This window comes from Monodelphis domestica, chromosome 4, assembly GCF_027887165.1.
Source record: "Monodelphis domestica isolate mMonDom1 chromosome 4, mMonDom1.pri, whole genome shotgun sequence".
NCBI lineage: Eukaryota > Metazoa > Chordata > Mammalia > Didelphimorphia > Didelphidae > Monodelphis > Monodelphis domestica.
The window spans coordinates 58931073-58945051 of record NC_077230.1 but is presented as its reverse complement, the minus strand read 5'-3'; the positions used below and the strand labels follow the sequence as shown (position 1 = coordinate 58945051).

General features: G+C 36.5%; 1 protein-coding gene across 2 annotated transcripts in view; it reads right to left on the bottom strand.

Moving 5' to 3' along the window:
- Positions 1-12751, bottom strand: part of CEP97 (centrosomal protein 97) — a 39824-nt gene extending 27073 nt beyond the window's left edge. Inside the window, exons 1-6 of one of the 2 annotated variants that reach the window (XM_056793416.1) lie at positions 8725-12751; positions 5062-5204; positions 4048-4206; positions 3001-3102; positions 1701-1814; positions 951-1117 (exon numbers count right to left, since the gene is read on the bottom strand). In XM_056793416.1, coding sequence (XP_056649394.1) covers positions 951-1117; positions 1701-1814; positions 3001-3102; positions 4048-4206; positions 5062-5204; positions 8725-8758 — 719 coding nt within the window. In that variant the 5' untranslated portion in view covers positions 8759-12751. The remainder of the gene's footprint in view (positions 1-950; positions 1118-1700; positions 1815-3000; positions 3103-4047; positions 4207-5061; positions 5205-8724) is intronic. The other variant, XM_007507909.2, reaches the window with a different exon arrangement.
- Between the last annotated feature and the right edge of the window lie 1228 nt (positions 12752-13979).

Genomic DNA, 13979 nt, shown 5'->3' with positions numbered 1-13979 from the left:
GGGAAACATATCAAGGGAGGGGACAAGGGGGACCAATTTAAAGTAAATCACTGGACTAAAAGGTAGAGCCAAAGAAGAAAAGGTTAGAACCAGGGAAGGACACCCAGTGGAATCGCGCGTCGGCTATGGGGGGTGGGAGGGAGGAAAAGAAAATGATCTTTGTCTTTAATGAATAATGCTTGGAAATGATCAAATAAAATATTATTTTAAAAAAATAGCTGAGGTAAAAAAAGGATTAAAATAATTCCGGTTTCCAAGGTTTCTGTCCAATTTCACTTTTATCATAGGCTAATAATCATCATGATTCTGCAGAGATATCATTGTACTGCAAAAGAAAAAGCCTCAGGGATACTTTTTCTGTGGTTCCAAAAATATTGATTTAATTGAGAACTTTCACTCTTCTCTATTTTTTTTTTTGCTTATCCATAAGTCTACCCTTAATGCCTCACTCAAAAAGAAAAATCTATATTTAAACAAGAATAGGTTAAAACTAAAGTCAGCTATAAAGCCTCACAAAATATTCTGCTCATTCATATTCAGAGTACATTATGCTGAGAAGCAAAAAAGAGACAACAATGAATTCTGATTTCTTTAAAAACAAAAAAGTAATAAAGAATAACAGCTACATTCCATGTCTTGGATTTACAACTATGCCCAGAGCCTTTTAATGTTAAATGTATTGAATCTTTTCTAACAACCAGACCCTCTATGGTACAGAATTTGCTATAATGTGTCTAGGACACATTCCAGCATGGCTTAGTTATCAAGAGTATAGAAAAATACCATTCACAGAGAATCACAATTAGTACCTTAGTGACTAAATGTTGTTCTTTCTTTTTTGGAGTGTATGTTTTAAGAAGTGTACAATTTATCCATTTCTAGTTAGCTAAGTATAAAAAGTCTTTTTACTGATTTTCTATGATGTATGAAGCTAAAGAGGTTATATTCACCTTTCCTTTTGAGAAATCACATATCCATCTAGGACTTTGAGATTTAAACACCAGCTGACAATGTATGGCCGATAGTCAAAGCCTGGAATGGAAGGTGTGGCCATCACACAGGGATTATTCATGATGGATAATTGTTCCAACTCAGAAAGGGATGCCAAGAAAGAAATCTGGAACAAAGGAGATTTTTGTTGAAACCATGCAAAGAACTACTTAGTGTCAAAGCACTGGATTTCTGATGATTCACATCTTAACAAAACTGGAGGAGACAATTCTCTGTTGTTCTGAAAATGGGCCACCCTCTGAACTATCTACTAACTTGAAAAAAATCAGCAACAATATAGCCATCTGTCCCTGCTGTACTTTGACTTGGATTATCCCTTAGAAAAGTATCATCTATCAGCTTCCCCAACACAAAGAAACCAGAATATTTGTAAAAAGCATCTCTGATAATTGAGGGAAAGGTATACTCATGGTGTCAAACTTCTTTTACCCAGATGGTGGCAGATGGATTACTAAAGACTTAATACATTAAAGTAAATGAAGTCCAATCCTACACTGATATATTAGGATGAAGGGGGGAATGGGAAGGGAGTAAAGGAAGAATGAAATCACATAAAAGAACTAAAAATGATTTAAAAATTCCTACAAAGTGCTGAAAATATGAAACTAACTTATGATCCCACCCCCACCCTCTTATCAGATCTTTTTGAAAAGCTCTCTCATTCATATAAATGGTTATAAAATACATACCTCATTTAGATCTCGTATTTCATTCTCTGCCAGGGAAAGGATAGCAAGGCTTCGAGGCAGACAAGCAGGAGCCATTCTAAGAGAGGTGATGATATTTCCATGTAGCAGGAGAGTCTTTAAAGTAAGACCAAATAATAAATGCTAATTAAAATAGTGCAAAAGAAAATCAACTTTGGCAATGCTGCAATATTGTGCAAATTAATACAGAAATATTTAGTTATGCTGTACAATGCACAGAATTATAAAATACTAGATCTAAAAAAAACTTTAGATATCTAGTCCAACTCCATCAATTTACAGATGAGAAACCCAAGGTCCAGAAAGTTCAGTAATTTGCTTTGGATCACAAAACTGGTTAGTGACAAGCTATGAGATTTATAATTATATCTCAGTGACTTCTAAATATATCTGATCCTTTATTTCAAATCAAAACAGAAAAACAAATGTATTAGAGAAAATATGTGTAGAGTAAAATTTCTCTTTAAATATATTACTTGCAATTTTTGTTCATTTTTTCTTTAAATCAAAGTACTTGATCAACAGAATTTGTGAATGAAACAAAATAATTCCTACAGATGAGATGATGAGTTCATCTCAAGTCAACCAAAATTAGATTCTACTAATGTTACTGGCTCCAAGGTTGAATGACTCCACTAGCTACTAATGATCTAAATGAAGCACAAAGATGAAAAGAGTTACCTTAGAAATAGTCTCTAAAAAAAAACAGTGATTTCTAACTGTTGTTTAATTTTCCATTATTTTCCACTCCATAAAGTCCTATTGGGTATGTGTTTATCTTCAAAAGCAAATTAAAATTAATCTTATCTTTAAATTTGGGGTTTTTTAATGAATTTCACAACAATGAATTGTAAGCAGCTGGATGTGTCACAAATCTAGATTTGAGAATCACTGCTCATGAAATTCAGCCAAATCAAGGATTTCACATTGTGTTCTAAAGATCAATAAACTTTATTGACTAAAAAAGAAAATGCCATTATAGTCAGACAAGAGATGAAGATTAACCTTAGTTGAAAATGGCCAATTTTTTGTCTTATAGCATCAGTCCTAGATATTAGTTTCAGCTACAATTCCAGTAATCAGGGGGTGATACAGAGAGGTAAAAAGGCACATAGGAAGGGGAGGAAAGAAGCAATTTTTTCAGGGAATTACAGAAATCCTAATTTTAACATAGTCTAATTCTTCTCTCAAAGAAGTATGATTTTATACTGGTCAAATCGTTACATCTCAGTATCATGTCTTCAAATCTATAAGAACCCAGGAGGTCAGAAGGCACACTTACCTTAAGAGACATGAGTTTAGAAATATCACCTATTTGGGATATGTTATTGTCTGATAAATCAAGGTGTTGTAGAGCTGTGCAGTTACTGATCTGGTCTATAGCCTAAGGTGAGAAAAATGTGAATCACATTAATTCATGCATAAGCTCCATAAAACAAAGCACTTCTTTAGTTTACAATGACTAGAAGTTTCCTCTCCTGTTTCCTCCCTTTATTACCTGAAATGGGGGATAGAACCTTACAAAAGAGGGGTCAAGGACCTCTGGGGAGAAGTTTAAGAGATCTGGGAGATCATTGTACTATTTCAGGAGCTAGATTTGGTCTTGGAGGCAGGAAGTCCTGGGTTTAAATACCATCCTGATAACATTCTGCTATAGTGACCCTGGGCAAGTTCCTTAACTTTTTTGGCACTCCATTTTTCTAATACTATGAGAGTATTTGTTAAGATTGGAATAAACTTTATAAAAAATATTTCAAGTCTATAATTTGTTGATAAAGTGCTAATTCACATGGATAAGGGAAATTTCTCACCCTGAGCAGAAATCACAAGTCCAGTTAAAACAGAGAAGGAAGGGAGAAAAAGTACAATGGACTTCATACTGTGGCATCTTTAATAGGGTTTTCAGAAAATGTTAGAACTAGGAATCTACTATCAAACCTCTCATTTTGCAAATGAGAAAATTAAATCCTAGATGAATGAAATGGCTTCCCCCTCTAGGGCTTACTCTACTCTATGTTGTATGAAGCCTCAAATCATCTCTTCTTGAAAACTAATTTATCTGATAAATCCTGAGAAGTCGGATTTTAATGTTGACAAATCTTTCCTCTAAGAGGTATGATTTTAGTGTATCATCATTTTAAGTATTTTCATTGGGATTAAGTAGTACTTATATATTTCAATGCCTGGGACATTACATGCACATTAAAGAAAGGAAACGGTAGCTTGTTTATTTCCATTCAAATGACATTTAAAATAATAATTTTTTCAAAGGGTCCTACTTTTCTAGTCTTTAGGTATTTTTTTAAGGGAAAGAAGAAAAACTATTTACCTTCAGATTATTTCCTGCCAAATTCAGCCATTCCAAGTATAGTAGCTCCTTTAGCCCCTCCACATAGCCAATACTATTATGAGGCAGGTTCAGCACTCGAAGCTGAGTCAACTTGGCCACACCCATCATCCGAACCAGTCGATTATTAGCAACTGATAACTGTGCCAACCGTGAAAAAGAAATTATTCTCAGCAGTGATATATACAAATTTCAGGCTGACTTTAAAATAAGGGAAGGAAAACTCTTTTCAACAGTTATCCACAATTCAAATCTTATATTTATTTAGTTCTTTCTGTTTATATGTTTTAAAGAACTTTTCAGTTTTCTAAACATTAATATGGACAGCTAGGTGACACAGTGGATAAAGTGCCTGACCTGGAATCAGTGAGACCTAAGTTCAAATGCTGCCCCAGTCCCACTTACAAGCTATATGATTCTGGGCAAATCACTTAATCCTATTTGCCTCAGTAACTCAACAACAATTAAAGTTGTTTTCAGTCATATCTAACTCTTTATTAGTAAGTGTAAAACCAGATTTGAACTCAGGTTGATGTCTTCCTGACTTCAGGCCCTGCGCTGTGCTTCCCTTGCCTGAAAAAAAGACTAAATAACAACAAATATGATATAGTATGCATTTTTAAAATTTCAGGACAAAACAAAATGGAAGTGGAGAATTTTTAAACAAGATGCAGAACAAAATGGAACAATTTGTTACATAGGCCAAGAAAATGTTCATGAAAAAGAAAAGCAAACTTTTATTCCTTTGCTGAGAATGGAGGGAGTGGGGTACTTTAGGAAAACTATATTAAAATAAATGTTTTCACTTCAACAGATATTTTTATCATTTTAATAATTTTTTTCCAACCTAGGGTAAGTTGGCACAGGTGTTTTCATCAGAAAAACAAGCTGATCTTGCTTTTTTAATGTTTGCAGTCTTCCAGGGCCATGTTGTTTTAAATACAGAAACTGTTCCCATCAATCATTTTTCCAAATATCATATCACAAAACACTGACCTGTACTAGTCTTCTGCATTTCTCAAGATTTTCCAGCTTAATAATCTGGTTTTTATCAAGAATCAAAGTATGTGTATCAGCATCGCAGGCCAAATTTGGACTTAATTTCTGTAAGCCCTGACCTGACCAATCCACCACTGCACCTTGAAAAGAGAGAGAAAATGTTAGAAAATAAAGACAGTATGATAATTTTGCATAGAGAAATTAGTTTTAGAACTGGACAAAGAGCAAAAGTATTATTACAAATTTAAGATGAAATTGTATAGGGATAAATGTAAAGTCTTGCCCTTAAGTTCATGTGAAAAGATATGCATTTTACAGCCCAATAAAATATTTAAGCTTAATTATTAAACATATAGCATTCAGAACAAGGGAAGAAATTCTTCTAATGTAAACCAAATTAGTCAAACTGCAACCAAAGTACTTTGGGAAGCTTTGAGAATCATGTTTTATGACAAACACTGATAACCTGAGGGAGTCAAATTCATGCCATATTGGATCAACTAAAGGAAATGGGGCTATTTAGCTTAGAAAGGGGAAAGCTAAAGGGCAAAATAATCTTCAAACATTTGAAAGGTTGTCAAGTAGAAGAGGAATTAGACTTGTTTAGCTGAGATCACAGTCAACAGATTTGTAAAAATGGCAAAAAAATCATAAAATGACAATTGGAGGGGAAGCTATGGGAAACAGACTCACTGCAGAGCTATGAATTAGTTCAGCCCTTGTTAAAAGCAAATCAGGATTATATCTAAGAAGTCACTAAACTATGTATACTCTTTGACCCAGTGATACTACTCTGGGCCGAGACTGAAAAAGGACGAAAAGTACCCATATGTACAAAAATATTTTTGGCAGTCCTTTTTGTAAATAAAAAAAGGGGAGAGGGGGACAAGGAGCTGGAATTATAGAGATAACTATCAACTGGAGAATGGCCAAAAAAAACAATGCTAAATGAATGTAATGAAATATTATGGAGGGGGGATGGGGCAGTTAGGTGCCACAGTATGACAGAATGCCAGACCTGCAGTCAGAGTCCCTTAACCTCCATTTACCTAGCCCTTGCCTTTCTGTCTTAGAGCTATTACTATAAGAGAAAATAAGGATTTAAATATTATTATTAAATATATATATATATATATATATATATATATAACTGGACCGTAAGAAATGTTTAAAGGAAGAGGTTAAAAAAAACCTAAGATGACTACTATGAACTGATACTGATTTAATTGAGCACAAGTGAAAGAAGCACAACTCTGAAAGACTTAAGAACTTTAATGAAAATATATGATTCCAAAAGACATTGGCCCAATTTGTATCCCTCAACAAAAAGGTGAATGAATTCAAGATATAGAATGAAATGTGCATTTTCAGCCACAGTCATTCTGAGGATCTGTTTTGCTCTAGTGTAGGGAGGAGGGGAAGAAATGAACATGAGTCATATATTTATTATAAGGGGATTTTTCCCTTGGGAATTAGTACATTACTATCTGGCATGGATATTTTTTTGACAAACTTCTAAAATGCAGTATTTAGCAAGCAACCACATATAACTTTGAAACTTTATATATTTTGTGGTTTTGAAGCAGTAACTTTTTTAAAAATCACCAAGGTTTAAATGGAGGCAAAAGTGAAGTAATGTTCAATAAAATAAATATGAAAGCAGGTGCTTATTATGTATATTTCCCTTCCCTACAAATCTAATTTACTATATACAACTTCAAAATTATTCCCAATATCCATCTAACTTATTTACTGAGAGAAATCTGAGGATTGATGTTTTTCTGGGAATTTTTTAGTAAGTCTTACTGTAAACTCTAAGCATATCTCTATAGCAACACAATTCCCCAGCCATATTTGAGGCTTACTCAGTTGGGTTCTAGGCCTTTTTGGTTCTTAAAATGTTTGAATCAGTTGCATATAATCTATTTGATAAGAAAAGAATTGTGAGCTAAGTCACCTTTAAAATGTCATAATAAAATTATTAGGAGTGGCTCTGAACAGCCATGGAAATGAACAGGTGATACAATCTTCCTTTGACTGCCTCAGTTGACTAAGTAAGAGGTAGAGGATAATATTGATTATAGAGTCAAAAATAATTAAGAATCAAAGAAAGCTTAGTGATCACTTGGTCTGGCAATCTCATCTTTTTCAAATTTTTATTGTTGCCTTTAACTATTTACCAGTCATTGACCCCAAAATACCAACTCCTCCAGTCAACTGAAATATCCCGTATAACAAACAATAGTGAAAACAACAGTGAAGGTATCTGAAGCCATTTGTCAAATTCTGAAGAAATTCTGTCACTCTACCAAAAGAAGGGATTTCCAACCTCTTCATTTTATGGATAAGAACATTGAGCCCCAGGAAGTAAAACATTTTGCTCAAAGTTGGGAAACAAAAATAAGCTCTTTGCCTCTAAGATTCTGCAGAAAATCTTTTAACTTTTTAAAACTTCAGTTTCCTATGCCCAACAGGCTTTAAAGACTATCTGCCCTTTGATCCAGCCATACCACCACTGGGTTTATACCCCAAAGAGATAATATGGAAATACTTGTACAAAAATATTTCTAGCCACACTCTTTGTGGTGGCAAAAAATTGGAAAATGAGGGGATGCCCTTCAATTGGAGAATGGCTGAACAAATTGTGGTATCTGTTGGTAATGGAATACTATTGTGCTCAAAGGAATAATAAAGTGGAGGAATTCCATGTGAACTGGAAAGACCTTCAGGAATTGATGCAAGAGTGAAAGAACAGAACCAGGAGAACATTGTACACAGAGACTGATACACTGTGGTATAATCGAATGTAATGGACTCCTCTATTAGCAACAAAGCAATTATCCAGGACAATTGTGAGGGATTTATGAGAAAGAACACTATCCACAACCAAAGAACGAACTGTGGGAGTAGAAACACAGAAGAAAAACAACTGTTTGATAACATGAGTCGATGGGGATATGATTGGTGATATAGATTCTAAATGATCACCCTAGTGCAAATAATAATATGGAAACAAGTCTTGATCAATGACATGTAAAACCCAGGGGAATAACTCTAGGGGGAGAGGAGGGAAAGAACATGAGTCATATAACAATGGGAAAATATTCAATATTAATTAACTAAATAAACTTAATTTTTAAAAAACCTTCAATTTCCCTATCCACATCATGGACCAAATTTACCTCCCAGCAGTATGGCTTCTCTTTTCTCTTGCTTATTGCCTAAACTTTGAGCATTTGTCAGAAGTAGTCTGGTAAATATTTAACAACTACATCTCTGGAAAAGAAAATGTACCCCATCAAGCTTCTCTATTTAACCTGAATAATTAACATTTTCTTCACCATGTACTTGAGTCTAAAAATCAATAAAACTATAAACCAAGACCTGATTTATACCAAAGCGTTCATACTGCAAATTTAACAACTGGCTCTCAATTCCTGATAGCTCCAACATACCCCTGGCATTTTCAAATAGATACCTGGAGCTATGGATTTTACTACGAGCTATTTTCTTGGATTTTTGTCTACTCTGAACTTCTGGGCATCTGAACTGCTTTTGGTTTTCCTTCATTGTAACTTCTCTCTGATATAGACATGGATAGTTTTCTACCTCCCCAATCATTTTTCATTTAAAGTCCTTTGGAATAGATTTGCAAGATACCTAAGAAATTGTTACCATCCTTTGTTTGGTCCATTCCATCCCTGGCCAGTAGTGAGTCATCCCTTCATCTTAAGCAATGATCTAAAAGCCATTTTAGATCCCATTCTCAGAAAGCACCTTCTTCACTAGCTGTTACCTTTCCAAATCAAATTTTCTTTTCTGATACAGTGTTTGCCCATCAAGGGCAACAATGAGGAAAACATGTGTCCCCGTTTAACCCATGGTTTTATAACATTAACAATATTTCTAGGGTCCTTCTCAGAGTGCCATTTGTACCCACATATATCACCCTGACTACACAATGATCATCCATTTTAATAAGATTTAGAAGGTTCCTTGTATATTTTGGATACATTCCCCAAGAAGACAAGAGACTTCTTGTTATCAGATTGCTAGTGGATAAATAGCTTAACTCAGTACTCTAGAGCACTTACACCACAACTTTTCTTCCTCTGACTTTTACTAGATAATTCCTCACCTAATCACTTCTGTGGCTCTACTTTATCCTAAGAAAACAGTCACTTTTCACTCCAGGCATTGTTTTCCCCTTTCAAAAATAGCCTCAATTTTGTTGATTTTTAACTTCAAGTATACAGCTGTTTTTCTCCTATGTGACATTCTTCCACTCTTCAACCTCTTGACAATATTCAGGTTTAAAGGAAAGAGCTTATTCTACCTTCTATTACTTCTCTAGGGATATTTAAGCAAGGGTGCTGGGAGTTAGAGGTATGTGAAGATATTTTCTGTCAACTCTAAAGATAGGGATTAAATGATGGAATGAAATGGCTTTGACCAAGTTTTTTTCTAAATTTTGCATGGTTGTTTTTCTAGACATAAGCAAGAGACTTGAGTTGGAAAAGGCTAAAACCACAGTTTCAAATTCATACAAATTATAGCTTTCTATAGCTCTATCTATGCAAGTCAGTCACAGCAGTTATGCCAATGTCTGCCATTAACGCATTCTAAAGGGGGCAAAAAGTCCCCTACAGAGTGTTAATTTGGGGGAAAGTGGGAGAAAAAAAATAAAATTTGTTCTCTCCACAAGGGTATTGGCAAACACATTATGTTTGTCAGGATCACAAATAAATTAGACAATTATGAGAGGACTCATTATACCACAGCCAAAGAAGACACGTGAGGTTTATAGTCTATTCTAACACTGGGATCTGTGAGAACATGAAAAATCAATGGGGGGGAGGGGGAGTAAGCACAGAGAGGTGCCAGGCTAATGGGCCTCAAAGGCAGTTTTTGTTGTTTTGGGAGGCAACAGGAGATGGAGAAGGAGTAGGTCTTTAATGAGAAATTCTGCTTATCACACCTACTAGCCACAATGTGATGAATCTTTGGTCATCTACACCTCTCAGTTAGGATTAATGGGGGTGGGGGGGAGGTGTCTGTAAGATGCTCTCTCATCACAAGGGCTTCCACGATGCTGTGGAATAAGCAGTGGATCTGGAATCTAAGGGCTCAAAAGCCCGCGGTGGAAAAACCCTTGATATTTGTGCCTCTCCCACTGCCCTGATCCAAGCAGGAAGAGCTGGGTATATAGTCTCAACCCCTGCAATCTCCAATCTCAGCCAAAACAAAGGTGGTCGGCCCCGTAAGCTTACTGGGCAACGATAGGAATGTTCTAGTTAAGAAACCCAATTTACCAGCGGACAGGTAAGGCCAGACCCCAACCTCTTGCACCTAGGGAGTGATGTTCCCACTGCATCCCATCCCACCCCACCGCACCCAGCCTGACTCACACCTCATCAAAGTCATTAACCCCCTTCTATGGGAAGATGATGAACAAGAGACATGGGGCAGGGAGAATACTACTGCGAATCTGGCTTTTTCCCAAATTCAGTACAGCCCAAGTCGCAGGCAGGGAAGATCTCGTCCCCAATCCTAAACAAACAGAAAAAGCAGCGGCAAAGCGCGGGGCTGGACACATTCCCCTGGGAGGTGTAGTCCTGTCCCTCCCGCCCTCACCTTGTAACTGAGGGAGTTCCAAGGCACGGGAAGACTACAACTCCCAGAGGGCAACACGTCCCGCCGCCCCCGCCGCCAAGCCTAACAGAAAGCTCGAGAAGAGACAAACAGAAACACAACGCTAAAATGGGGAACCACCCCAATCCTTCTGTGGAGAGGCGATTAGTGGAAGCGGGGTTTGCGAAAGCATCTCTAAACGAAAGGGGAGTTCTTTTACCTTCTCCCGGTGGCAAAGTCCCGTCGCTCCGCGCTGCTGTCGCCATACTTCCCGCTTGCTAACACCAGGCAACCGACTACCCGAAGCCCTGTGGGGTATGTAGTCTAGTTGCGAGAGCGCAAAACTACGATTCCCAAGATGCACGGCGCCCATCCTCAACACCCTACCTTCCCAGCCCCAATCGTCTTGGCTCATGGGAAGGAAGGACCTATGACGTTCTGATTGGTAGAGGGTTTAATAAATTAAAGTAATACTAGACTCCGAATTTTGCGGCTAGAAGTGACTTTAGGAACAGAGAAAGCATACGTGTAATTTAATTTGCAAATTGTTTCCTCTACCTGTTACTTTACCCCCATCCTCATCCCCTAAACAAACTGTGATTATCATCCCCTCTTTTAAAAACTAATGTGTTTAAAATACAGAACTGAAGTTTAACAAGAGCAAGAAAATCCTGCCTCAAAACCAATTTAAGTGAGAATTCTCCTCGCTGGTGGAAATTGATTACTCAGTATGTGGCTGATGAGAGCCTGACCGAGAAAAGAGTCATAATCTGGCTTCCAAGAAGTTTTGAGGTTCCAAACTTTCTTCAGGTACCTGGAAGAAGAGAAAGTTTCTGAAATGAAGCTTACATGTACGGGAGTTATCACTTCTATCATGTCTTTATCCTCAGCTTATTACATTAGAGACTTTGGAGGATTTCCCTTTGGACAAGATTTGGGACTTTCCCTTGTTTGAGCTGAGATTTCTCCCTCCCAGTGGAAGAGGTCTTCCACTCAGTGTATTGTCTGGTATACAATCTTATTTATATGCTTTCTCTGATTTCTGTTTGCCGTTGGCTTGAATGAATGGGTTTATATGCTATTTGTCATGTTTATTGATTGTGGAACTGGCTTTTATTGGGAATGGCAGTCAAGCTTTGGAGAGGGGAATAGAGTTTGGAGCACTCCATTAAGGGATAGTGATCAGGAGCTCAGCTTGAATCTTAAAAATTATTTCCCTTTGGATAATAATTTTTGTGGAAGGTAGGTAGACATAACTCTGGCCTAACATCCTTTATCTGAGAAGAAAATGGCCAACCTCTCTGACCCTAAGGTCCCACTTCAGCTCTTTGAAGAAATCAAAGTCTCTCTCTGAGAAAAGTAGGTGGAGGGAGATCTCATAGATATCTATTATGCCTCCCCTTGAATCAATATCTAGACCAAATCTTATAGATGCATATAACCTATATGGACAGCCTACCCACTTTATATGTGAGAGCTCATCCCCAGGCATATATATAGCTAGAACTTATGATCACTTATTTTTGCAAGAAATTACATGTTGGACTTCTCCATTAGTGGTGGTGTAATGTCCCTGCACAATCTGCAGGGATCAAGGAGAAAAAAACACTATCCAAAAGCAGAGGACAAACTGAGGGAATAGAAACACCAAGGAAAAGCAACTGCCTGACTACAATGGCTGAGGGGACATGACAGAGGAAAGACTCGGAGCGAACACTCTGATGCAAATACTAACAACATGGCAATGGGTTCAAGTCAAGAACACGTATGATACCAGTGGAATCACACGTCGGCCACGGGGGGTGGGAGGGAGGAAAAGAAAATGATCTTTGTCTTTAATGAAAAATGCATGGAAATGATCAAATAAAATACTATAAAATTTAAAAAAAAATAATTTATTTTAAATTCTATTTTCCATGGTTACATGATTCTTTAGTATCGTTTTAAAGGAATTGCATCCTTAGAGAAGTATTTATTTTATCCCCTTCTTCACTGCCCATCTTAGTTATCTTAAAAAAAAAAACTATTAAAAAAATGTACAACCTAAAAAAAAAAAAGAAATTACATGTTGGCGGGCAGCTGGATAACTCAGTGGATTGAGAGCCAGACCTAGGGAGGGAAGGTTCTAGGTTCAAATGTGGCCTCAGACACTTCCTAACTGTGTGACCCTGGGCAAGTAACAACCCCCTTGCCTAGCCCTTACCACTGCCTTAGAACCAATACATAGAATTGAGAGAGAGAGAGAGAAAGAAATCCACTCATATACATTGCAGTCCCTTCCAACTTCTCACTCTGCAATTCCTGTCCATTTTTATTCCATAAGTCCACCATAAAGGCCAAGAATTCCTTCTTCCTCTTCTTTCTTTCTCTTTTTTTTCTTCCTTTCCTTCCTTTTGAAATGGTAAACTAACAACATCAAGCCTGAGCAACTCTATAGTCTTAAGTAAATGTAAGACTGTTGTAATTTGCTAGGAAAGTAAAAAATATAATAGTGCTTCTCTGTGAAGTATTCCTGGTACCCTGTGAGTGCCTGACTTGGAGTCAGGAAAATCTGAGTTTGAATCCTGCCTTAGATGTCTGCAAAATAAGGATAATAATATCACCTACATCCCAGGGTTGCTGTGAAGATCAAATGAGATAACATCTGTGAAGTGCTTACTATAGTTCCTGGCACATTATAGGTGCTATCTAAATATTAGGTATTATTATTATGTAAAGGTCTATTATTATTATTATTATCCTTTCCAAACAAATATATTAAATAATTGCCTGTATTATGCATTATGTATCATCTATATGTTGCTTTAATTGATTGAAGTGTATGACCTGCTTTAATTGTTGGAGCTATATATATCACCAATGTCTTGTTCAAGCAGATGTTTCTTTATGATCAGAATGTTTTAACTCCCAGGTATTTCTGATGTTTCTTTTTTTTTAAACCCTTACCTTCTGCCTTAGAATCAATACTAATAATTAGTTCCAAGGCAGAAATGTGGTAAGGGCTAGGCAATGAGGTTAAGTAGTTTGCCTTTGTTATCTCAAAACATTTTATTAGTACAACCAATAAGGATAGAGTAAACATTTCCTTTAATGTATTTTTTCTATATAAAAGAAGCTCTGTAAAAAAAAAAAATCAAGTTGAATTTTGTTAGAGGAGATACTGGCAACATCTGTTGGCTCTCATTCTCACTACCTGACCAGCTCATAACTCCTTTCATATTCCATATACATTGTACAATCAAGTCCTAACAAAAGAAAAACCCATTAATAGGTCCTCCAAATGT